Here is a 25,431-nt window from a genome sequence, read left to right on the forward strand (position 1 = left end):
TTTTTCTGTACTTTTCATCTGTTGTGTGTGTTTATCAGGTACATGTGAATTGTACGTCACATCTAAAACAAGAAACAAATAAAGTTTGAGGCTGAAAGCTCTATGACCATTTTTTGTTTTTATTAAGAGAGTTATCATAAAAAAAATGTATTATCGAGAGTCGTTTTCAATTACTTACAATAAATACTAAAATAAATAATTCATTGAAGTTGATTTTAAATTAAAGTATAACTATATAAAGTACAACTATAATCACTGTGATACATTACTAGATATTATGAAGATTTGCCAGTTTTATGGGAAATTAGTATTTTTTCTTAGTTTTTAAATTTCAATACACTATGTATTATTATGGTGCTGCGTGTATATAGAGTTTTATTGACAATGGTTATAAAGGAAGGCATTAAGGGGTCAAACTTGAGTACCTGGTCAGGTACACAAGTTCAGACGTGAGGACTTCCCTGAGTTCAGATGTGAGGACTTTCTTGAGTGTTGGATTACGGACATCCGAGGCAGTGTTTCTGATTTAGAACTGAGTTGTTAGGGACAGATGTGTGGCCATCCGAGCTTGTTGCTGCGCAATGGCAGGTTGTGGATATCCCTGCTTGTCCCTTGTGGAAGTGCGCTGGTTTGTAGACTTTCCTGCCAGCGTATGTGTTCGCTACAAGTCATAGATACTATATACGAGCAGTAACTAATGATAAAGATTAAATATTTGTAGCACCTCATGGCTATTCGTTTCTATCACGGGTACGAGCCCGCGGAGGGGGGGGGGGGGGGTCAAGGTAGTGACCTCCATTGCAGTTACAAATGCTACCATGAACCGCTTTCACAATGCACAGTTTAAATTGGTAAAAAAGCTAAAGCTGTCTGACGTCATCATCAGATTTATCCTATATGATAAAACACATTTTATATCGCATATGCTATAGTGTTGCCATAATATCAACATTTCATCGATATACAATACTGGAAGAAAATGTGCTTAAATGTTTCATTTCTAAGTCTTGTACTTTTAGAAACAAGGTAGGGGTTTTCAATGCTGATTTTACAGATTACGACTGTTGAATTATAAAACACTTTAAACTTTCGATTCCATATCTGCAAATTAATGTTCAAAAGTAGTTTAAAAATACGTACACGCAGTTAATGATTCGCGCAACCTCTAGAACTGATTAAAATATTCCTACACTTCACTACATGCAAAGAACTCCATTACCATACAATTGTAATACAAAACCTCAATATGTATCGAATTTCGTTATTATAATTACTACGGTATTGTCTCCGATTCTGATGTAATAGCGCAAATTTCTCCCCCTAGGACTGACCCTCTTCATTACTACCAACTGCAATTATGATACAAATCGCATTGTCAAACGCCTTGCACTGAACTTGGAACGTCACATCTAAAGATCTTCAGTGAATGTCAAATTTGTAGAATTAAACAGTGACCTTCATTTTCGGAAATATTCCGGTAACAATACCATACGCAGCAATGCCATTAAATATAGCAGTATCGAGAAATTAGTGGGTGACTCTTGTAGCACTTTTGCTTTGATCTATAATCTGTCACGGTTTAAGAATTAAATCTCTACAAGTCAACCATTCCTTTGGAACACCCCATAGATTTTGTTGTGGATCACCGCGCCTTGATATCGACTTCTCATCAAGGGTCATGAAAACAAAGTATTCTGCCAAACAGATATCGACATATAGTAATTGAATGTCTAATTCCAGGTATTTCATTGGTTTATAGCAAGTACCATCGTTCGCGGGGTGGATGGGATTCGATGTGCTTAACGCCTACCTGAAATGTGTGAATAAATATGAAATGAAAGATTGAAACATTAGAACAGTAGGAACCATGTCTTATGTGTGCATTGTGAACGTGTGGCTTCTGTGTGTTTGTGTTTGTAATTTTTGTACCGTGTGCACCCCTGTTCCCATTGACCCGGTCACAAGCTTGCAAGATAACACAAGTGAGTAGTTTTTTTTTAAATGAAAAAGTAATTTATAATGGATTCCTACTTCTTCATTTATTTGCATTTAACAGATTTTGATGCAATTTTGCTTCTCACTAAGCATTAATGAAAGTTATATATTTTATTTTTTTAATTAATTTATTTTTTTGCTTTATTTTCATAAATTTAAACCTCAAGTTTGCATAATCAAACACCACTAAATTTACATATCTGATATAATTCAAGTCTATGGGTAGAACATTTGTACTACTGTATATTATTGGTATAACAACTCACTTTTTTATTTTTTATTTTTAAAAATTCAAGATAGATATCGTTTTTATCCCCCTATATTTTTGGACTTAAGATTATCAATCTATGAAGTTGTACAAGTAGTTCAAGTATTAATTGTTGCCGACAAAATTTCTACAGACAGATATGATGTCCTTTTCTACATCTGTAACACAGACTTAAAGATATTTCTTCAATCTTAACGCGTATTTCCCCGTTTTTCTTGAAACCTTCTTAATTAAAAAAAAAGCAAACCTTTTTCAGGGACTGTCTTTGAAAAGATTTTGTCTTCAGGCAAATGTGAAATCAAAATTAATCATTTGATAATATCCAGCTAGATTTAGAACTCTATTATTTATTTATTTATCTAAATTTAACATTTAAAGTTTTGCTATATGTACGTGTATTACTTAATTTAAAAACAAAGTAATTAAAAGTTTTTTTTTTCTATTGGAAAGCAATTGTGAAATGCTATACATCTTCAAAATATAAAAAAGTGAAAAATAAAAGTTGCAACATTAAAATTACAAAAAGAAATTGACATTTAAGCTTGCAGTTTGTCCCTGATGAAAGTACCTTATCACTTAAAGTACGTTGTAAGTTTAAACATAGGGTGGAATTCAGAAAGAATTCTTTTAAATTAAATTGCCTTAACATGTTTTTACTGTAGAGAGTAGAAATGACTTTTTGCCAATGACATATTGGCCTTCGGGTATATCGATATCAAAATATTATATTTTGCAATTTTTCTACTGTGATTGTCAAATTGTGCGTGTATTGGAACTTACTACACGCCTCAGAAGTTTTCCTAAACCAAATATATATTCACAACGACATACACTGGAATGATAATTAAACAATAATAATATGGTATATTAAATCTCTGAGCTATAAGAAATCCTTAGGCTGTATAACATTTCAAAGTAAATAGGTACTTAATTAAGATATTAAGTTTTGTTATAACAGTGAAGCTTGTTTTAAGTTCATGATAAAAAAAAATTGTAAATTAAAAAAAAAAGATCTGAAAGAATCAATTAGGTGTTTATTGTTGAAAAATCCCATTTTAAATTACTTTTTTTTTAAATTGTAATTTCTTTTCGATCATTTTGAAAAAGGAATTTGGTAAAAATTTAGAAACTGTTACTCACTTTCTGGCAACATTAAGTGTAGAAGCTGAACGCTCGTTTGGCGTATTACTGGTCATGTAAATGTCCCCAAGGAAATGGTGTTGTAGATTGCCAATGTATTTACATTCTCCCTAGCCAGGCAAACATTGACTTCCTAAAGAGAAGGTGTTAGCATTATGATTGAGAGGAAACTTGAATATAACTCCCGTTATTTAACAAGTTTCATTACATTAATAACATCTATATCCCATGTCAAAAATTAGCCTATAATGAATCCATATAAGGGGAAATCAGAATAACTGCGTAAAACACTGTCAAGTTATACTATATCAGTTTAGGGGCAAATTTCAATTTGCAGGGAAATCGTGTATATCGAAAAAAATCTTTTGATGACGTCATATAACGACGTCTTCCAATTCAATGTGATTTTGATTTATCACTGTTAACTTCACATCCAATTTTCTTGTCTGCTCTTTTTGTGAGATCATACTTCATTTTGTCCATTGATTTCTTTGAACTTCTTGGCTCTTACATGTAGCTACATGTATTTGCCATACGAATAGCAACGTAAGTACCATTCAAAAGCAATTTTGATACTCCTTGAAAAGTAAAAACATTTGTTGTTTTCCATTTTGTATTTTAAAGTGGCCATATGTTTCGAACAAAAAAGTAAAAGGTAATTCTGTTATTTTTTGTCCAATTTTTTATGGGGTGGGGGTTGGGATAGACCATTATTCACACTACCAAATCATGACTTCGTAACTTTCAAATGTTCATAAATGAAATCAGAAAGAAATAAAATATCTAATGTCTGTATGTACTAAAAAGAGCCTTCGCGCAACAGCGGTTGCTATCTTTACATAAGGATTGAGGTCTATCATTGTTAACTTCCGCATAAAACATCCGATTTTCTTGTCTGTTCTTTTTTCAGTTGTGTGATCACACTCCATTCTTTGAACTTTTAGGCTCTTAACTATAGAATAGTTAATAGAGCAGTCACCTATTATAGAACAAGAATACTCTAAAGAGTACTCTAAATAGCGGGTACTCAGAATTACGTTCTACTCGGAGATAATTTTCTCCCTGGGATGGTTGTCAGCAGATGAGTATGTGTTTAATATTAAATATTTAAATGAAATTTAAATGGTCAGATCGAGTGACATAAACATAGGCCAATTTTATTAATGTGGTTTCTTAATTATCTCCTTCACAATCACCCATCAGCATTGAAGTAAGTGCGTTACTGATAAATTACATATATGTGACTGATCAGTGCTACAGTGTCTTGAAGTCTTTGTATACTTGACTTGTAAAGATTTGTAGCTTGAGTTTAATCTTTGTTCTACTCGAAATTATAGCTAACTTTATCAAAGTACAACACAAAACGTAGAAATTAAATGTTATTTAAGAATAGAGTGGATAAGTCACTTTAAAAATAAGATCTCAAAAGTCGGTAAGATTACATTTACCTGTTATAATGTAAAAAAGAACCCTACGTTTTATTTCATAATACTTATCCGATAAAACAAATAACCACCAGGAAAGTAGATACCAGAATGCAAGGAAATCATGCAAGACAAGAATAAAAACATCCCCACGTACACTCAGATATCTTGCTGTGCGCGTCTTGGAGTCTAATATAATCTTTATGTCGACGAAATGGTTTTACTTTATTTCATACACTGTAGGGTCTGTCTCCCATATCTAATAACACATTTACTGCTACGGAAAAATTAGTGTCGCTAGGAAAATGATCCATGCAGTGTATGTTCTCGCACTTTCCAGAGACGACGCACTATCATTATTTAAAATGTCTAGAAGATATCCTATTTATATGTCCTTTGCACAGGATTGTACCAATCCCCCCCCCCCCCTCTCGAAAATATATGCTTACTCGACAATATGTCATGTTTTCTGTAAAAGATAACTCTTCCCTCTAATCATCTCTATTTGAGATTCACTGTTAATTAAACTATATCCATACATTCAAGCTTTGCAAGTATTATCTCGTCTTTATGTTGTGCACAGTTTAAATTGGTTATAGTTTGATTTTGGTTGTAACGCGTCATTTAATTGGATAAAAAAGTTAGTTTATATCGTATGACCTGTGTTGCCTACGTCACAATGACTTACGTCAAAAACGTATCAATCCACTTGACGTCACATTTAAAATATGTACAATTTGAAGGCATTTTTCTACACTTAATGATGGAAATTAAGTTATAAAGAATGAATTTAATAGCTATCCAAGTTATAGTGGTATAACCTGGGTTGGAATAGTTTACGCTTTTTTATAAACCGCTTAATTCGCGGTTTATAAAGCGTAAACTGCCCCAACCCAGGTTATACAGTATAACTTGGATAGGATAGCTATTAAATTTATTCCTTAAATATTTTCGGAATCAGCTAAGTCCTCAGTGGGATGTTTCTTCGTAAGTGTTTTTTGTAACATACAGACAAAACTGCATTGTATATAAAAACATACTTGAAGATATAATCATGGCGGTCAGGCAGATTCTTTGCTGGTGACTTGATAGTTGAGTTAGGTCATGTCTAGAGCTCAAGGAGCCAGGGTTAAAATGCTTTTGTGTTCACGGGTATGTTGCATTTTTACAATGCCTGTATGGTAATTTTTTGTTGCATTTTTTTTCCATTTGTCCTCCTGTTACTTGGTAGTGTCATATCGCTGTGGGTGGGTGGGTGGGTGGCTGGGGGGGGGGGGGGGTAGGCGATGACATGGCATGCATGAGTTGGTGTCCTCGGAAATGGAGACATTTATGGATGGATGAATATGGCGTTGAAGTACATGTAAATTTGTTTACCAGTGATCTGATCGCTGAAAGCAATTATCTAGAACTTTGAGCGCTCGGGATTCAATTCCGTAATAGTTCATCGCATTTTCCCCATTTCTGATAAATATATTAACCATCGGGGAAAAAATGTACGTTTGTTGAATTGATATACCAATAGCATGCTCTGCGTATGAACAATTTCTAAAACGAGGTAGGTAATTGACAAACAAGTTGATGAAACAAGAATATCAGCAGTCCCGTTTAAAGTAGTCATTTCGTAAGTTCTATGGTCGATACAATGACCTTGTCAGCAAATACAATTTATCATTAAGTGAAATGTTGACAGACGTTTTTCATACTAATTGTTAGGCCATTATTTACACACTGAATTTGTCGGTTTTTTTTTCGTTATTTCCCGATCATGACAAGGAGCATACGGCGAGTGTGACCGGTCGGCAGGGGATGCTCACTCCTCCATGGCACCTGATCCCACCTCTGATGTTTTAGAGGTCCGTGTTTGCTCTGATCCAAAATTTGTACTGTTTAATGGACTTGAATATTGTTTGTTATCTCTATACATCTCATGTAAAAGTATTTAAATTGAATATTTGACATTTCTATAAATAAAATAAATTCTATATATAATTATGAACATATCTGTAACGCTTAAAAACTCAAACAAATATTATTTAGTCCGAACGTAACGTGCTTACCATACTACCAAAAGTTCACATGATTAACACTTGTTCATAATTATGTTATAAGAAGACATACATGATGCTGACATATCAATCCATCAGACTAATTTATAAATACAGAGTTATTTCGACCTCAGTAAAATCTGCACCTTGTCTGAAAAATATTTTGCCGTGTTCCAGGTCCTAGATTTCCCTGGCTATCTCATTTCCTTGTAAACATCAATTATGGCGGATAAAACATAAAGGTGACCAAGATGGTTTTCTTTTAATGGAATAAACTATAAGTTTACTCGAAACACCAATGAACAAGTTAACTTTTTCTCGTAGAAAGGGCATACTTTCTTTTCGAAAACAAATAAAATTCTTGCGCACATTGACAACACGCAATTTTTACACCATGGAAAACATTACACGTTTGCATTTTGAATTCACTGAAAGGAAGTGCCTCAGTATTATGTAAAATTTTACATAAAGCTATCAGTGCATACAAAACGAAGTAGTCACTGGCGTCATTTGTGCGCAAATGTTACATTTGCTAGATCCAGCTTCATTAATCGGTGCACACTTTCCCTTAAGAAAAATCGCTAGTGACATTAAAAAAGGATGTGACCTCACAGCGAAGTATTAATTTTTATTACTTTTCATCTTCAATGAAACGTGTCATGAGGTGGCGAATATCAGTTAAAAGTAGGATGAATGTTTATGATGGGTATCCACTTGAAAAAAATGTACTGTTCTTGTTTTTACTGCAAGATTGCTTCTCAGAGAATGCATTTATATTTATTTTGGTCATCCACAGCGGCCGATCACGGTTGCATCCGGCTTTCTGTAACCATTTAGCATGCCCACTTGTTTGCTATGCACTGCTACCTTTCCTGTAAAATTATTCTAAAATTTTACATGTATGAAAAAACAAGCTTTTTTCGCATTGTATTTACATCTGAAATACAAACATGCATACCGTTTCACGAACAAACCCAAAAATGAAAAGAAATATCACAGTGTCCGGTAATATATATACATGTACAATATATATATATATATATATATATATATATATATATATATATATATATATATATATATATATATATATATATATATATATATATATATATATATATATTACCGTTTAGGGAAAGTTAATTCGTTCGATAGGTTGTTGACTGCTCTGTACATTTATTTCATTACAAGCCTGAAAATGAATTGCGATTTCTGAGTATTAGGTTTCCCAATCATTCTCTACAAATGAATACTTGTTCTAATGTTTGTCTTTCACTCAATATGTTTTCATTTCTTATTGCGTCATTGATAAAGGGAATGATCTGAATGTTTTCAAGCTTCGATCTTCATGTGATATCAGTCCTCAAAACTAAAGACAGCAGGCAAATTGCCCTTTGTATTAAATGAAAGACTGACGTTGTAAGTTAAAACTGAAACACGACTAGCAAAACGAAGATATATTCTTGTCCGCCATATTTCTCTTCGTTTTTTCTCTAGCCCCTATACAAACCTCAGATTTCTTCACGGTACGAATTATTTTGCTGTACAGATCTCAACTGTGTTACTTTGAAAATTATCAAATATATACAACAATACCGTGTCATGAGAAAAAGTAACATCAACTGCACAGGACAGTGCATCACAAACAAACACAAATGCACGTAAAAATGAAATAAAATGCAAACACTAAGACAACGTAAGAAATACATTAACTTTAGTTGGCCATGAATTCCAAGTGTGCAATTCGGTCTAACGATTGCGAAGGGTACATGTACTTATGGCCGGTGCTGATACTGGAGATAGGAAAATATCGCTACATCCTAAAAGACTTTCTAAAATATATATACAAAAGAAATTATGGTTTTTATTCTTCTAACTTGTGTCAGGGATATAAATATTGAGATATAAACCTTAATTTAAAAAAAGAATTGGATTTTTTGATTGTTATTTTACATTTTTTCTCTTAAAGAATGTTACGTGAAGTTACTTTACTCTGATTGGATATTATATGAAAAACGGAAAAAAAAACCCTACATGTACATGTATGAAGTAATTTTCATTCCATTTCTCGAACAGAGTCCGACTTTTTTTCATTCTTGTTTTCTGGAATACTACACTTATTGTATTGATTTCTGGTATACCTACAATTTTAGACTTTCTTTAATTTCTTTAAAAAAGCAATTGAACACGAAGATGAAGTACAAGTATACTTTCCATTTTTCCCCATTGTCGTCCTCTATGGAATCAAGGTCCTGATTATCTTAAAATCCTTTAGAAAATTAATAAAGAATGGGGGCGTACATGGTGAGGACAATTCCCCACTCTACGGCGATGTATTTCAATTTTTAAAGTTCGCGGAAAAGTTTTATTTAAAAAAAAACATTATCAATAATGTCATCTTTAACACATTTGATTCATTTATTTTGCTGGATAACTTATTGATTGACAATATGTTTTTAAGCTGAATGTTTAAGCATATGTAGTGGAAAATGGGTCTATCAGAGCCATTGAAAATGATTTTTGAGTATGAATGGGTCAAGTCTCTCCTCTTCTATATAAACTTCTAGATAATGGAAATATGAATGTAAAATTTATTTTATGTTTCAAATAAATGGAGTCTGAACCCAATTTCATATATAAATTAAAAATTCTGAAAAAACTATACGCTTCAATAATCTCATCTATCTAAATCACACTGACATTTAAGATACAAGATGATTGCGTAGTCTAATGGTTAAGGCGTTTTCAACCACCTCCACTTTTGGACTGAGTTCGAATAAAAATAATGCATGAGGCTCTTTTTTTTCTTTTCACATACTTAAAAACAAAACTGAAAAAAAGATTTTCAAGTAATAATTCAATAATATTGATTACCAAATTTTTGAAAAACATGAATTTTCTATGAACTTTTAGAATTGAGAAATATCTTTTCATAGAGCGGGGCATTGTCCTTGACTTGTACGCCTCCAATTTGGCTATACCTGAAAGTACTGAAATGATCTGTGATTGAGTTGCTTCAGAGACGCATCTAGGTTAAATGAATTGAAGTCTTTCAAAGGAGTAAAAAATTATATGTTAATCATTGTTTAGAATATTCCTGGTAATGCTGTTACTTAACTTTTGCTCCCCAATGTGTATCTCAAAAATTAAAACATATCATTAAGTCGACTTTAGAAAACTTTGAGCAGATACAATTATTTGATGCTATATTGCTTTAGCCAGTGGAAATAACGCACTTACGAGAATACAAAAGTGCAGAAATCCCTATAAATTTGGTCGTCAGTGGAATTTTACGTGAAACTTGATCTTCATATTTAGCATGAAATTGTGATAGAGATGATGTGACTTTGAACTGATTTGCATTTTCTTTTATTTCAGTTGTATGAAGCACGTGTTTTCAAATTGCGTCATATATAATTGGTTTCAAATTTAAACGTCCTGATGAGAATGATTTAATGATTTAATTTAGCAGATTTTATTTGGTCAATTACTTACTAAGGAGATAATAAACATGATCAACATTTTCGAAAACTAAAAATATTACGTCTTGACAAAAAGGCATTACCATGATTTTCAGCATTTTTATGATTATTAAAATCAGATCATTCTAACGTTATGGCCATTCATATTAAAGCAATCACTTAGGAGCTTGACAACAAAGCATTGCATCTAAAGTAATATCTGTTAACTCCAAATGTTTCAACATAACAAGATTCTAAAATGGGACTAGTCCCCAAATTTATTCTTATTAATTTTTCCTTCTATCTTTTTTCCTGGCGGCATTCTCTTATAAGGTGATCATTGTTAATGAATTGGACCTACGAGAATAAGGCATTGTCTGAATTCCATTTATTGCACTTATCACTCCATGGCCAGCCTTACTGCAAATCATATTTCGTTTGCATATAAAGATATGTAAGGATGGCTATTACTTAATGATTTTCATTATAAATGGTCTCTTAGGCACTCAATGGTACGGTGCAGAAATCTATGGAGCGTGGATTATTTAACTGCCATGATTGCTGTAGATGACTTTATGAAAGACAACTATATATGTTTTATAACAGTTTAAGAGAAGCAATACCGTCATTACAAGGATGAAATACATCCGGAATCTGAAATGTTCTATTTGTTTGTAGGCGTAGTTCCCTAAAATTTCATAAATGCATCCAACAAAGACTCTTTAAAACAGATGATGGGCTGAAGGAAATGAATTTCCTCCCAATATCGATGATGTCCAGGCATCTGAAGTCAACAAACCGTATGATCAAGGCGTTTTGTTCAGTACTTATCTTTATTCAGGCCATACCAAAATTCTTTGATGAGAAAATCAATGCTCATTTTATATGGCATAATTAAGGCGTATTATTTTGATTGAGAGATTTTTGGTATAATCCACAAAACGTCCTCCGAAATTTAAAGACATCGATTCATCAACTCTTTCAACAGACGTTAATTCATGCAGAATCATCCCTATTGAAAACGCCCGAGATCATCCTACAAAAAACAATGAATAGACGTTATCTTATTTGTAGTTTGCATGGTAAAGTGACTTCTTTTTCTAGGACATCAAAGCACATTTATAACATTCTTAGTACAGCTGGATGCCCTTCTAAAAACGTTAATAACATTCATGATACTAAACAATAGTAGATCTGAAGGATTCCTCCAAAGCACATACTGTTATTTGTACAAACAGATTCGATTCTTTACAAAACAAGCTTCCGTTAGATTTTGATGCATGTTTCATATGCATTCAAAGAGAAAAAAAAATGGAATTTCAAATTCTGCTTTATTAAACTAAGGTTTCAATTGTGACCAAAAAAAAAAAAAATACTTATTGTTTGATTTTTGGAGCGTATCTTACGATGTGAACACGACACACCCGTACCTTGAATTATTTGACATGACGCTTTTTATTATGAGTATGTCAAATTGTATTGTGTACCTTACCAATACAAACTTAAATTATGGTTAATACATTTAATAACCATTTGGGAGTATCCTCACGAAATATTTACAAAAACGTCTTTGTTCGAGTATTTATCCTCGTTTTTCCACATTACATCAATTCGGATGTAGTAAACGGCGGCTGACATCTGGTAACTACACATCGTCAATCAAGTTCATTTTAATAAATTTATCTGTACTTCTGATCTGCGAAAGGTAGCAATTTTGTATTGGGATAAATAGGAAACCCGTCACTATCTCGACTAGACTTATTTATTCTACGTACTAATTATTTTCAATACAAATCACCTCAGTCAAGGGTTGTGTGTTGCAATGCGTTTAAATTCCTTTTGCCATTGTTTCGCAATGCATTTAGCAAAATCACCTTTTCTCCTCATTTAAAAATAAAGAAAAAACGTTTTTTCCAACAGTATTAAAACAAGGAGAGAAATTAATTGTGCACGAAATTACTGATAAATAATGGGTTTATCGGTTCAATAATGGCAATTTGGACACGAATAAAATTGGACCGCTTTGTTCAAAAGTGACACAAAACGAGAGAGAGGAAAGTCCGAGGCTGACACAGTGTACATCAACCTAACTAAATAGGTTAACTGCTGACAAACACGAATGCCGAATCATCGTACATAAATAAAAATGATTTTTTTTGTTTTATTTTCGGATATTCATCAATTTCAGGAATGGGAAATTGCTCAAAGAAGTTACTGAATAATTTCTTTCATAGCTGTAAAATTCAACTATGCAAGTTCATATAAATACCTCTTTATCCACTGAATGCAAAATTAAAAGAATTTATCAAAATACAGTCACCAGATATTCAGAAAGGAAAAAAAAACATTGCTTATATATAAACTAGATAAATTCTGAGCAATATTTCCATTATGCCATAGCCAAAGGCATCACTCATTTAGGATTGGTTAAATATTTAAATGTACAATTCAGCGACCAGTTCGCTTTGTGTTAATGAAAGGAAAGCAATTAAAAACTTTCGTCAATACTCTTAATGAGAATGTAATAAATAAATCGCCATCAATAGCAGAGAATAATGTATATGTAACGAGGGCAAATTCATCATCTCTTGACCGTAAATTTATGATGCGGTAATGGTCGTATCTTCAGTAGCAACAAGAGAAATACAGTTCTGCTATAAATCATTGCAAATTCCTTGGGACATTCCACAAAGAATCGAACAAATTGGTCTGATTGAGATATTTAACTGGTATATAAGAGAGAGTCCGTATATGTATTTGATATAATTTTATAGTATCTTTTAAAACGAACAACTCTAAAAAAAAAAAAAAAAAAAAAAAAAAAAAAAAAACAAGATGTGTTTGTGAAAAACTGATGCCCCGTATGGCAATTAACTTATAGCAAAGGTTAAACTTTTTCAAATGCAAATCAAATTTGTTGGTATCTAAAGTAAGGTATTGTCCCGAGAAAAATATACCTGCGAAATATGAAAACCCTAGCAGCAGCCATTGAAAACATATGGAAAAGGTTAAAAAATTTTCAAAAGTAAGTCAAACATCAAGGTCAAAATTAATGGTGCTCAAGGAAAGGCCTTCTCACAAGAAATACACAAGTGAAATATGAAAGCCCTAGCACCAACCGTTTAAAAGATATTGCCAAGGTTAAAGTTTTTCAAAAGTAGGTCAAACTTGTAGGTCAAGGTCAAAAGGGTCAAAGTTGTTGGTATCCAAAGGAAGGTCTTGTCACAAGGATTACACATGTGAAGTATGAAAGCCCTAGCACCAATTATTCAAAAGTTATGGTCAAGGTTAATGTTGGGTAAAATTTTGTAAAACTGGGTCAAACTCCAAGGTCAAGGTCAAATAAGATGGTACCCAAAGAAAGGTCTTGTCACAAGGAATACACATGTGAAATATAAAAGCCATAGCTCCAACCAATCAAAAGTTATGGGCAATGTTAAAGTTTTTGCGGACAAACAGATAAACAGATCTAGACAAACAGACAGACAGACAGATGGACGGACAGGGCAAAAACTATATACCCCCGAACTTCGATACGGGGGCATAAAAAATCAATAATTATAGATTGATTGATTTGTTCTGGATACAGAGAACATATTACTTCTTATGATAAAATTTGATATACACATGTACTTATTCACAATGACAATTATAACATACTTTTTTTTAGTTGCAATCCATACTAAAGATTTTACTTTATTTCAGAACAAGGGATTTGTACACAGGCACTTGTTTCTGTAATTTAAAAAAAAAAACTATGTTGTATGAAAGAGCAAAATTTAAAAGTAGGTGGGTTTAAAAATTCAATTCCAATGTTTAAATATTGCAAAGAATAAATCGAATTTGTTCACGTTTTATTTTCCATTAAAAAACACAATTACGATATTCTTCCGATGTAATTTTAGGAACATTTTAGCCAATAAAAATCCAAGAACACATTCCGCCAGAGATTAGTATAATTATACTTCGTTTTTCACGAATTTTCAAATAGGCAAGCAGGATTTCGACGCTGTTTAGAGAGACAAAAGAAAATAAAGACGATGAAGCCATATATGGTTGCGTAGATAGAGAATGGTTCTAAACAGATTGCCAGTGCGTTTTCTATGAAAGTGTAAATGACTGCAATTTTGGGGAAAGGGTACCGTACGTAATTCGGAGTAACGATACCTTGTGATAGAATTATTCTATGGGATAAAAATTAATTACATAAACAAATGCCTGCATGAACATTTGTACCGAATATGGTAACGATCTTGCACAAAATATGAAATTAAATTTATTGCTTTGAAAGAAGTAGGAAATTTGTCCTTATATTAATATCTAGATGCTTTTACACTGATATGATTAAAATGTATATGAATATTCGATGTAAACTGTATAATTTTTAATATTGCCTTTGAGAAGATTCTTCTGCATGACATATAATCGCTAAAACACTGTTGAAAGCCTATAAATCCAACATTTTGTGTTACACTGTGATCAGTATTGACATAATGATCTCTTACAATGTTTTGAGGGCAATTTACTGCTGCTACAATCGTTCACAGCTTCTTTGGTCTGTCTTCATACCCCCGTGACGCAAACTAATGTCTTTGTAAACAGAACTGCACTGGAAAACATAGCTTCAATTAGACAAAACAAGGAATTAACTCAACTTTGAAGGGCTAAGAAGTATCAAACCACTAAAATTCACGGAGCTAAATAATATAACCATCACATTGACACGTGATAGTTGTTAATCGAACACTAACGGTTTGATTTGCTCTAACATACATGTGCCGTCAATAACTCTTTCGATGGACAAAGTATTCAATCCAGTGTCTAAAGAATTGATCAGGTTGCTTTATTATGAGCTGAAAATACGACACAACCTTGTGATCTTGATCTAACTATTAATGACACATTTATATGGTTATCAATTCTATTTGTGGCTATAGAAACACATCCAATTTGTTATGAAGTTTTCAGATGTGTCTTTACATTCTAAAAATGGACGGCCATTAATATTTTTCTTTTGTTCAGACACAACTATTATCAAGAAATTTCAAAAGAAGCCAAGTCACTCAATGTCCAGGGAATTCCTCAGACTAGAAAAAAAATATTGTAAACACAGAACTACTGCTGTTTTGTAAATGTTTTGTATCTCTGTTCTAATGAACTTTGGTTCTGTTTTCAGTTGATGAAATAAACGATGACATTCCAGTAGACAAACGATCTGTTCGGTTATGTAAAGGACATCCTAATGTGCTGCAGTGTATACGGTCTTATTTCTCAAGCAGATTTAAACTTATGCACCGTGCTGTGAAAGATCCGGTAGACCTACGTAATATTGGAAAACGCGGGAAAAGGTTTTCAGGCCAGATAGCTGTAGAAGTTCCACAATGGCGTCTGGATCGACTGAATAGTTTGTATAAAGCCATGATTAAGAAGGCTGCAAGTGATTTTCGAAACATTGGAAAGAAACGAGCTGCAGATGATTTCAAGAGCGTCAGTCGTAGAAGTATTGCTGCCGATTTCAGAAACATTGGGAAAAGATATTATGGTGCAGACTGGAGGAATATCGGCAAACGACTCTCTGGAGACTTCCGTAATATTGGTAAAAGAAGTTTTGCCGCCGATTTTAGAAATATAGGAAAAAAAAGTTTTGCCGGCGATTTTAGAGATATAGGAAAACGAAGTTTTGCGGCAGATTTTAGAAATATTGGTAAAAGACGCTATGCAGCAGATTTCCGAAATATTGGAAAACGACTTGGAGTTGACTTCCGAAATATTGGAAAAAGGACACTATCGAATTTGGATAATGACATGGCTTTAGATGACGAAATTTTGACTTTACTCTGCCCGGACTCAATTTCTCTTGTAGAATGTTCAGATAGAATTGCTATCAACGCATAATTTTTGACATATATAGTGAAAAAAAAAATATAAAAAATACAAATAAATATAGATAGTAATATTTTATACAACTGTCCAGATACTTGTATATTATTTATTATATGAAACAAATTTGAAGAAATGGATTCAAGTAACATTTTATTTTTTATTACATCTTTCATGAAATTTTACGGAAATAAATAATAAGTCGTTACAAGTAATGATGTAATGTTTCACCTCTCTCTCTCTCCATTTGAGTGAAAAATTCTCGAGAGGGACGTTAAACAACAATCAAACTCTCTCTCTCTCTTTCAATTTAAATGCTCAGCATCCCCGTTTTTAGGTATGACTGAATCCTTTTGAGATTTTTCAGTATTTTAGCTAATAGATTGAAGATTTTATTAACAAATTAGATTTGTGTAAATTGTTTCCTGTAAAACAATTTGGAACAGATGTATTACACCTGAAGCTTTTGGAGGCAATAAAGGCAATGAAAGTTAATATACGATTACAGTATCATAGATTTGTTTGTTAGAGCTCATTGTGTATTAACTGAAATTTAGAGATCTTTAGAAAAATCAATAATCATCTAATCATAGTTTTCCCCAAACACAAGTGCTCCATATTCATATCGTATATTTTATATTGCATTTTACAAAATGTAAAGGGTATTACACAAATAGTATCAATTTTTTTTAGAATCTCTCAAGACTCATAAAAAACAATGGACGTGTAATATGAATGATTTAAAGGGGCCAGGACACAGTTGTATTGTTCACATTTTAAATTTCTATCCTTATTCAAAAACTAAAACCAGCTGAATGAATTGAACTTACATGAATATTCTTAGAATTCAATGACGACATTCTTCTTAATTTACATCAAACATCTGTTTCTTTAAACAGGGTATGAGCTCTTTTATTGTTAATGTTTACGTTTCACCGGGTGTGTTCAATCTGTTAAACTCTGCACACATTATTGAGCACGGACTGACAATACTTGTGAGTTGGTTGTGTTTTCTTGCATTTGTACTCTGAGTTTTCAGGATTATTGTTTTAATATTTTTCATTAATTCACAACAAAATTTCTACTTTTCTTAAGTATTAAGGATAAAGTTTACTTTGTGAAAGCGCAAGGTTGTGTCAATCAAACCGTCCTGAAATTCGGAGTTTCAATAATTTCCAGATAAAAGAAGTTTCTGAACACGCTTTCATTATATTTCCGTGTGAAATGCTATAGCAACATATGTCATGATATTATACAGAAATATGAGAAAATATTAACTTCAAATGTGTGTCCAGGCCCTTTAATAGAATATTAGTAATAAACAGATGATAACAGTTTACTTACTTGCTTGAAATGGTATTTTTCTTAATTATTATTTTTTTTGTGCATACATTGTGTGAACTTGATTATCTCATGAACTAGTAGTTAAAGTGAATCATATACATGTATATCCTGCGAATTTATAGGTGACAGTTTTTCACAATCAATACCTAGATTAATTTATTTTAGTTATTCATGGATATCAGATACGATTTCACTTCAGCCTCAAGTCAGACATCAACCTTTACTAAAGTACACTATCAGATTACGACGGATTCATATATAAGAAATAAAAACTGTATTTTTTAAAAAAAATTATAAAAGTAGGTAGTATATTAAATTAACATCATTACTGTTAAATATGATTATGTTTTACCTGGGATTTGTCCGGCTAAGTACTAGAGTATCCAATGTATATCAGATGTATATGTATATAAATATCATGGTGTAAACTTTAAATCTACTGGGTGAAGGTAAATACAATAATTATATCCTGTTATAAATTTAGTATTTACATGAAAACCTCCACTCAGTAAATTTAAAATTAACATCATATACAAAATGATCCCAGCTCTTTGAAATTAGAAAGTAGATACATGTATATCAGTATGACAAGAAGGCCCCCGCTGATTTGCAATTCGTAAATATATGAAAGTCCAAGGATATAAAAATAGCAAGTTTAATAAAAACAAAATTAGAACACCATTTGTTTTATTGAATCAGTTGTCGATACCACAACATACATCAGCAGTGGTTATCACCTACAAACATATTCTTCCAAAATGTCAAGAAAACGGCGAATAATTAATAATTTTCAAAGTCTAAGGGCAATAACTTGCTTTAAATGGGTCAATTGACGTGGCATTCGAACATCAATAAAATGGCACATACCAACAATCATCTCATTGTCTATAAAAACAGCAAACAAAAACCTCTCCCGGTATAAAAATTGATCGTATCGGATATGCTCTTGCGTATCGAATCAGTTAGGAGACATAAACACCATACGCGGGTGTTAGAAGTCAGAACATTAGCTGCTAATTTAAATAGGGAAAATTGACGATATTTTTTGTTATTTTACTATTAAGGTCAGTAAAACATCCAAGTATGAAACATGTGGCACAAGAGAAACAAGAGAAGTTTAATTTTTTGATGAAAATGTTACTTCTCAAAGAACGCAGACAAACAAACAAACCGTCTCTTGTTGTTTGCCAGCTGTCTAAATTGTTGAAGGCATAAACAGGGCATTTAAAATAAAGAAGAGTCTCCTTTAATCGGCTTTATAAGTCTGATTTACTCTGTATGAAATATATATATATAGGATCTCCCATGATTTGTAGTTGGATATGATTTTTATCCAACGAGTTGTGGGTTTTTTATACCCGAGCCTTGGCGAGGGGATAAAAACACACAACGAGTTGGATAAAAGTCATATCCAACTACAAATCATGGGAGATTCTTTTTATCCCATGTTTAATACTTCACAACCAATGTTTTAAACTGTTTTATAGAGAACTCCACTTTATTTTACTTCATCACTCTAACGCAAAAACCATTGTGGCGTCACAACTGCACTTAACTGTGGAATATGAAAAAATTATCCTATGAGTCATATCCACGGGATAAAGGGGTAGACATGGTATAAATGGAGATAACGAACAGTATTCAAGCTCAAAAGGCCATTAAACAATACAAAATAGGAACAGAGCAAACACGGACCTCCAAAACATGAGGTGGGATCAGGTGCCATGGAGGAGTGAGCATGAAACAGGAATTTTTTACTTGTAACTTGTATCACATGATGATGTTATATCACAAATCGATCTTTACTCCACTTTCTCTATGACGTCCTATACACACACACCCTCCCTCCCTCCCCCACACACTTACCCCCTATACTGCATCCATTGGATGTATTTATGTACTTTTCATTTCAGCATATTTCATAAGAAGCTAAATTTTTTACGATGACTGGAGCAATGAAGGAGATGAGAATGACTCAAACAGCAAACATTTTATGAAATCTCACACTTCTGCCTAAAATGGGTATATTGCTGGAAATTAGAAAAAAATGAGTTATTCATGTATAGTAGGAAAGTATGCGCAAATATCAAAAGATTCGCTCACCGTCTATAGAACTCTAATTGTTTTAGTTTCAGTTCTGCTGTACGCTATGACTCCAGACGATAGAGTAGGTTGATGTAATACATTTCACATAACGTCACTACACGTGACGTTAATTAAAAGACATTCCACACTTGTTGTTCCACATGGGATTTTAAGTAATGGGAGAACATTTGTTCTACATAGAACTCATCTGTCAATTAATGTAAGAATTATCTACATCTTACATTCATACATTTGGATGAATCTTAGCATGTCTTACAGTCAGAGTGTGTTCTCTGTAGTAATCTTAATTCAAGCGTAAGGCCTGTTTTGTAACTATTTCAAATGGAGTAAAACAGAGCTATTAGCAAGTTTAATATGTCAGGACGAGCTGACTTTTTTCCGTTTACATAAAGGGGCAATAATGGAGATAAAAGCAGAGTAATTATAAGCAGCTACTATTTCAAATTATGCCAAAATTCAAACTTTCAGAAATTTACCTTCTTGTTTCCATGGCATCGGCAGCTATCTTGGAAATTTCAAACTTGCGAGAAAATTGCATGTAGGACATATGTGTAAGTAGCACAATAACAAAGTATCGACAGACTTCGTTACGGGTGACATATACGAGTAGTAAAAAAACACTAAAGAAGAAATTTTGCAGTCAAGTTCTTACTAATAGAAATAAATCGGGACCCATGTCTAGAAATCTAAGACAATCAGGATAAGAGATACGATTGGTTTATTTGTAAATGTTAATGCAGTAAATTTCAATTGTTGTTATGTGTAACATTTAAGTGTTACAATTCAGACAAAAAAAAATTGCAAAAACGTCAATTTAAGTAAAGGTCAACATCCTTTAAAAATATCATAAATCGGCTATAACAATTCATTAATCTTTTAAACGTCTACTTTATTTATTATATTCACAAAAAAATTTCAGTTCACAGCAAATCTGTAATAGTTGTCACTGAATTAATTATCAACATAAAACGCAACTTTAAATAACTACTGTTAAATTACTTCAAACTATCATTGATTTTGGTTAAATTCCAATAAATTACTTCTTTGTTCTCTGAGCTTTAATGTCTTCGAGGCAAAGTCATTAGATCGTAAGATTCTTCTTATGTTAAACAAAGAATAATGATATCGATCTAAAAGTTTTCGTTTAATCTTCATAATCTTTGGGAAATGTCAGTCTCCACAAGACAAAGACCTCAAAGAGTGGGATTTACTGCATTAGTATACATTAAAAAAATGGTTTTAAAGAAAAATGACGACACTATTTCTTTGCATCGCAACAGTACACCTTTTAAGGACAACATTTAACCTTTGAGTGTAACGGTTTGGAAAACTGCCGAACCTCAAATGAAAGGGTCATGTTTCCATGTCGATATTTTTCCTTCGTCTTCGTTTTCTAAATGGAAAATCCCAAACATTTTGTTCATTTTTTGGTGTCCGGCGACAAAATTATTTATATATTTAAAAAAATGTGGCTTTAAGCTGAGAAATCAAACTTCGTGTTCTTTTATCGTATCAAATAAAATGTTTCATCGATATTGCAAACTGGTTATCTGAAAATGCCAGAATTACTGTGATAGATATTGCTAAGACACAGAACATATCATCGTCACAACAGTTTACAGAGTTCTGACAAATGAAATAAATGTAACAATAATTCTATCATATGGGTGCCTTATTTCCTTACAAATGCTCAAGAGAAAACACAAGTTACATGACCCAATGGTATATTTTACAAAAAATAAGATTTGAAAAACTTGAGTTATAGATGTCGTAACATGGGTGAAGTTTTTTATGACCGAAAAGGAAGATCAAGAATAAAAACAGGAAGCACTGGTCCTATCATTGCATAGAGAAGCAGGAGTTCCAAATATGTTTTATAAATTTTCTTTTTTATTTAAGAGGTCCAGTAAAACATGTACATGCAGCCAAAGGAAGAACTATCAGTGGTAACTTATATGTTAAAGTTTCACTCAGGAAAGTTAAGTAGATTTCCTGCAAAGTCCAAATACATGTCCTCAAGGTATTTTTCAACGTTATACAGAATATTGCTTGGTTATGTTAACTTCACTGGGAAAAAAATAGACGACACACAGATAAGTTTTCTTGAATTTCAAATATCATTTTCTACAGAAGCGTACCAATTGGACACTTTTTTTCATTTTGCACATTCAATTGTAAAATTTACACATTAATTTGTAAATTTTAATAATTAATATGTAAATTTTACTCTTTAATATGTTAATTTTACACTTTAAGCTGTAAAATTTACACTTATAATTTTTACTCTTTAATCTGTTACAATTATTGAGGTTTTTTCTTCAGTCAGTACGATGATTTAGCTGCCCTCAAAGCCCTTCGGACTCTGTAAACACTCCCCAAGTAACTTAATCATCGTATTGACTTCAAAAATATTAATATTGTATATTATATATACTAATTTCAGCTTGCATTTAAAGAATGCTAATTTAGGTCACATAAACACCATAAAGTCAGTATAAGATAAATATGCATAAACATGTAGTTTCGCAGCACTTTCCACATACTCAAAGAGTGTTGAAAATATTTAGAAATTAAAATTAGATTTTTAGCTTGGTTATGCCATTGCAATGCTGTTTTATAGATGACCCCATTACTGCAAGTATTTTTGCTAAAATCACGTGACTTCCACATCACGTGACAAGTCTAAATAGAAAATCTAATTGTCTTCAACGTGTAGTTTTAACCATATTATACTTGTCCGATAATAGAACAGTACTAAAAAGAATCGCCCATCCTTGTAAAGAATGTTTTATTATTTCAAAAAATAGCCGATATTTCCATTGCCCACCTTAAGTGTATACTGTGTGAACTATATAATATGATAAGAATTGTAGCAATATTGTATTTGTTTGGAAGACTCATTATTATACCTGTAATTCAGAAGAACCTAGTTTTAATTCTACATCTGGAAATGCAACTTATACTAACAGTTCATTAAGTTTTCTAAGGATTAAATTCTTCAAAATCAATTTCAGTGTTCAATAATTCTACCATACCAGTAAACCAAGGTGAATTCTAACTACCCTACTTATACTGGATCCCTGAACTTCATAAAAATTCTTACAATAAGAGATTCATTGCCGGGTCCAGCAAATGCTATATCAAGCCAACTATACTTACTCCTTAGAAAAGAACTTTAAGAAAATTTAAAATTCCCAAATTTTTCTAAAGTCAATAACATCAAAATGTACAACTTTCTACACTTTATGCAACAATTCCTCACGATAAATTGAAAACTATACTTTATGATATCACAGAGAACTACTCTTTGAATGAAAATGAAACTCGGAAATTTTTTTATCTTGTGATTGGTCATCAACAAAATAAATCTGTCAAAAATCACACGGATTCTACACACATAGAACATAGAAGTTGATATCAAAAGGATGCTGTGGTTCCTCATTTACAACATCTATGTAGTCTTCGGAGACCAGATCTTTCAATAAACTATCTGAATTCCGATGGGAACTAATTCTGCTCTTTTATAAGCTGTTTTATATTCCTATAATGCAGAATTTATTCTGATATTCAGATACATCGACGAATTTAAATCAATTACAATAGATACTTTCATTCATATGTCGACTCGATATATCACAGTAAATTGAAATAAAAGACACAGAGTCTGCCACATCTGTTTCATATTTGGATGTTTTACTGACTATAGACTATAAGGACGGACTAACAACTAAACTGCATGACAAACAAAATGATTTTAACTTTTCCATCGTCAACTTTCTTTATTTATGTTGTAATATTGCGTTTTCACCTGCATATGGTTTCGTCTCCCAACTTATTCGATACCAAAGAGCATTTTTTGAGTATGATTAATTTTTGAACTGAGGAAGGTTACTGACAGAGGGTTTATGTTATTTAGGAATCAGTAACCTCACAGCGTTTCGTAAATTCTATGGTTGATAGAATGACTTTGGTATCAAATTTAATCTATCATTGGGTCGTATTTTAACTGACGTGTTTGATAAAAATTGTTAGACCTTTGTTTTTATGCTTAATTTAACTAAGTTAAGTTCTATGTACCTTATCAATACATAGGGCTCATGGCGGGTGTGACCGGTCAACAGGGGATGTTTACTCCTCCTAATCACCTGATCCCATCTCTTGAATTTTCGGGGGTCCATGATTTATGCAATGCTCACAGATTTATTGTTTGTAGATTTTTTAGAGATCGATCACTCTTCGTTTTCTTCATCTTTTCATTGATATATTAAGTAAAATATTCTATTACGGTAAGTACCAAAATCAAAGAAATGTCGCGCTATTATTTTCCAGTAAATCGCAAACGTCATCAAAGGATTATCAGATCCGAGAAAAAAACATATCACAGTAATACAAAAGTAATGGGTATATGAATTTAGAATGTAATTATTTTAAAGATCATACTGACACCACGTTTTTGTCTGTCCAGACGTTTTGAATTGCTTTAAACAGCTAAAATATTTCTTAAGTTAGATCGAGCTCTTCCATGGACCCCCTAGCACTACATTAACCCTTCTTTTATTAACTAACATAAAATAAAATTGAATAAAAACTAACTTTCTTCTTTAATTAACAAAAATTGATCAATTACGTTTTTCTCTTTTATTTAAACAAATATCATTACGTATGTTGTATATATAAATCACGAAAAGTTTCCATGGTCAGAATACAGACTATCATTTCTTCTACATTTGCTTATAAATGTAAGACCATCATTTTGCAATCTACTATTAACTTTTCTTCATATATAAGCTCCTCATCAATTTTACATTCCATTTTGTATTCATGAATTGCAAAACAAACACTAGATAAAAACTATTCAAAATCAATGTTTGGGCATTAATTTCATTACTCCTTCAGCATGTGCGGATCAAGGGAGGGTGTGTGTCCGGAACCTCCTTGATTTGCAAAGTAATTAAATGTATATACTGAAACAAATAAAAAATGACTTTGGGACCCCCCCCCCCCCCGAAAACATGGACCTCTCTTAAAAAATAGACTTTTCCTAGTTGTGAAAAGGGAGTTTAAGTGTTTTGTTTGTTTGGTTTTTGTTTTTGATTTTTTTTTTTTTTTTGGTTGCTTTGTTCTGGGTTGGAAGCTCACAGGCTTCTCGAGATATCGCCCGTAAACGAAAGTGTTTAAAAAAAAAAACCAGAAATTTTAAATTTATGACTTTGACCTTTGGACCTCAAAATCAATAGGGGTCTTCTTTAAGCCATAGGCAGTTGTTAAGTAAATTTGCATTGCAAAAGCTCAAAGGCTTCTTGAGATATTGCGCGGAAACGAAAGTGTTACAGACAGACAGAAATACAAACAGACAAACAGACAGACCCAAATATCCTCCACTTTCAGTGAAACCGGGGACAAAAATGTTACTTATGTTTACATGTTGATTTAAATTATTTTCTTCTTGTACACGGACTGGATTAAAAAGCCAGTACTTGGCAAAGTCCATAATCACAAACATTGCATTCTGGTGTTGAAGAATCCAAGTATTGATATTGCTTTAACGTATTCAAATATTTCATTTGAAAGTTTCAATGAAACATAGTAAAAGTTTGTATGAAATATGTGGAGATAACGAACAGTATTCGAGCTCAGAAGTCCATTAAACATTACAAAATAGGAGCAGAGCAAACACGGACCTCTAAGACATCAGAGGTGGGATCAGATGTCATGAAGGAGTGAGCATCCCCTGCCCACCGGTCACACCCGCTCCTTGTCATGAC

At 32.4% G+C, this 25,431-nt stretch overlaps 1 protein-coding gene across 1 annotated transcript; it reads left to right on the forward strand.

Annotated features, from left to right (window-relative positions):
* The first annotated feature begins 1,856 nt into the window (after nt 1–1,856).
* On the forward strand, nt 1,857–16,349 carry LOC133191510 (uncharacterized). The gene is made up of 2 exons (XM_061327261.1): nt 1,857–1,982; nt 15,513–16,349. The coding sequence occupies exons 1-2, from the start codon at nt 1,868–1,870 to the stop codon at nt 16,229–16,231; spliced, it is 834 nt and encodes a 277-aa protein (XP_061183245.1). The 5' UTR covers nt 1,857–1,867; the 3' UTR covers nt 16,232–16,349.
* The last annotated feature ends 9,082 nt before the right edge of the window (nt 16,350–25,431 follow it).

Source organism: Saccostrea echinata, unplaced genomic scaffold (assembly GCF_033153115.1).
Source record: "Saccostrea echinata isolate AGI-Se365-2 ecotype Australia unplaced genomic scaffold, CSIRO_AGI_Sech_v1 ptg000023l, whole genome shotgun sequence".
Taxonomy (NCBI): Eukaryota; Metazoa; Mollusca; class Bivalvia; order Ostreida; family Ostreidae; genus Saccostrea; species Saccostrea echinata.

Coding starts and splice junctions, on each gene's coding strand:
- LOC133191510 (XM_061327261.1), top strand. CDS start 1,868: ATGTCTTATGTGTGCATTGTGAACGTGTGGCTTCTGTGTGTTTGTGTT. Junction 1,983..15,512: donor AAGCTTGCAAGATAACACAA/GTGAGTAGTTTT, acceptor TTCTGTTTTCAG/TTGATGAAATAAACGATGAC.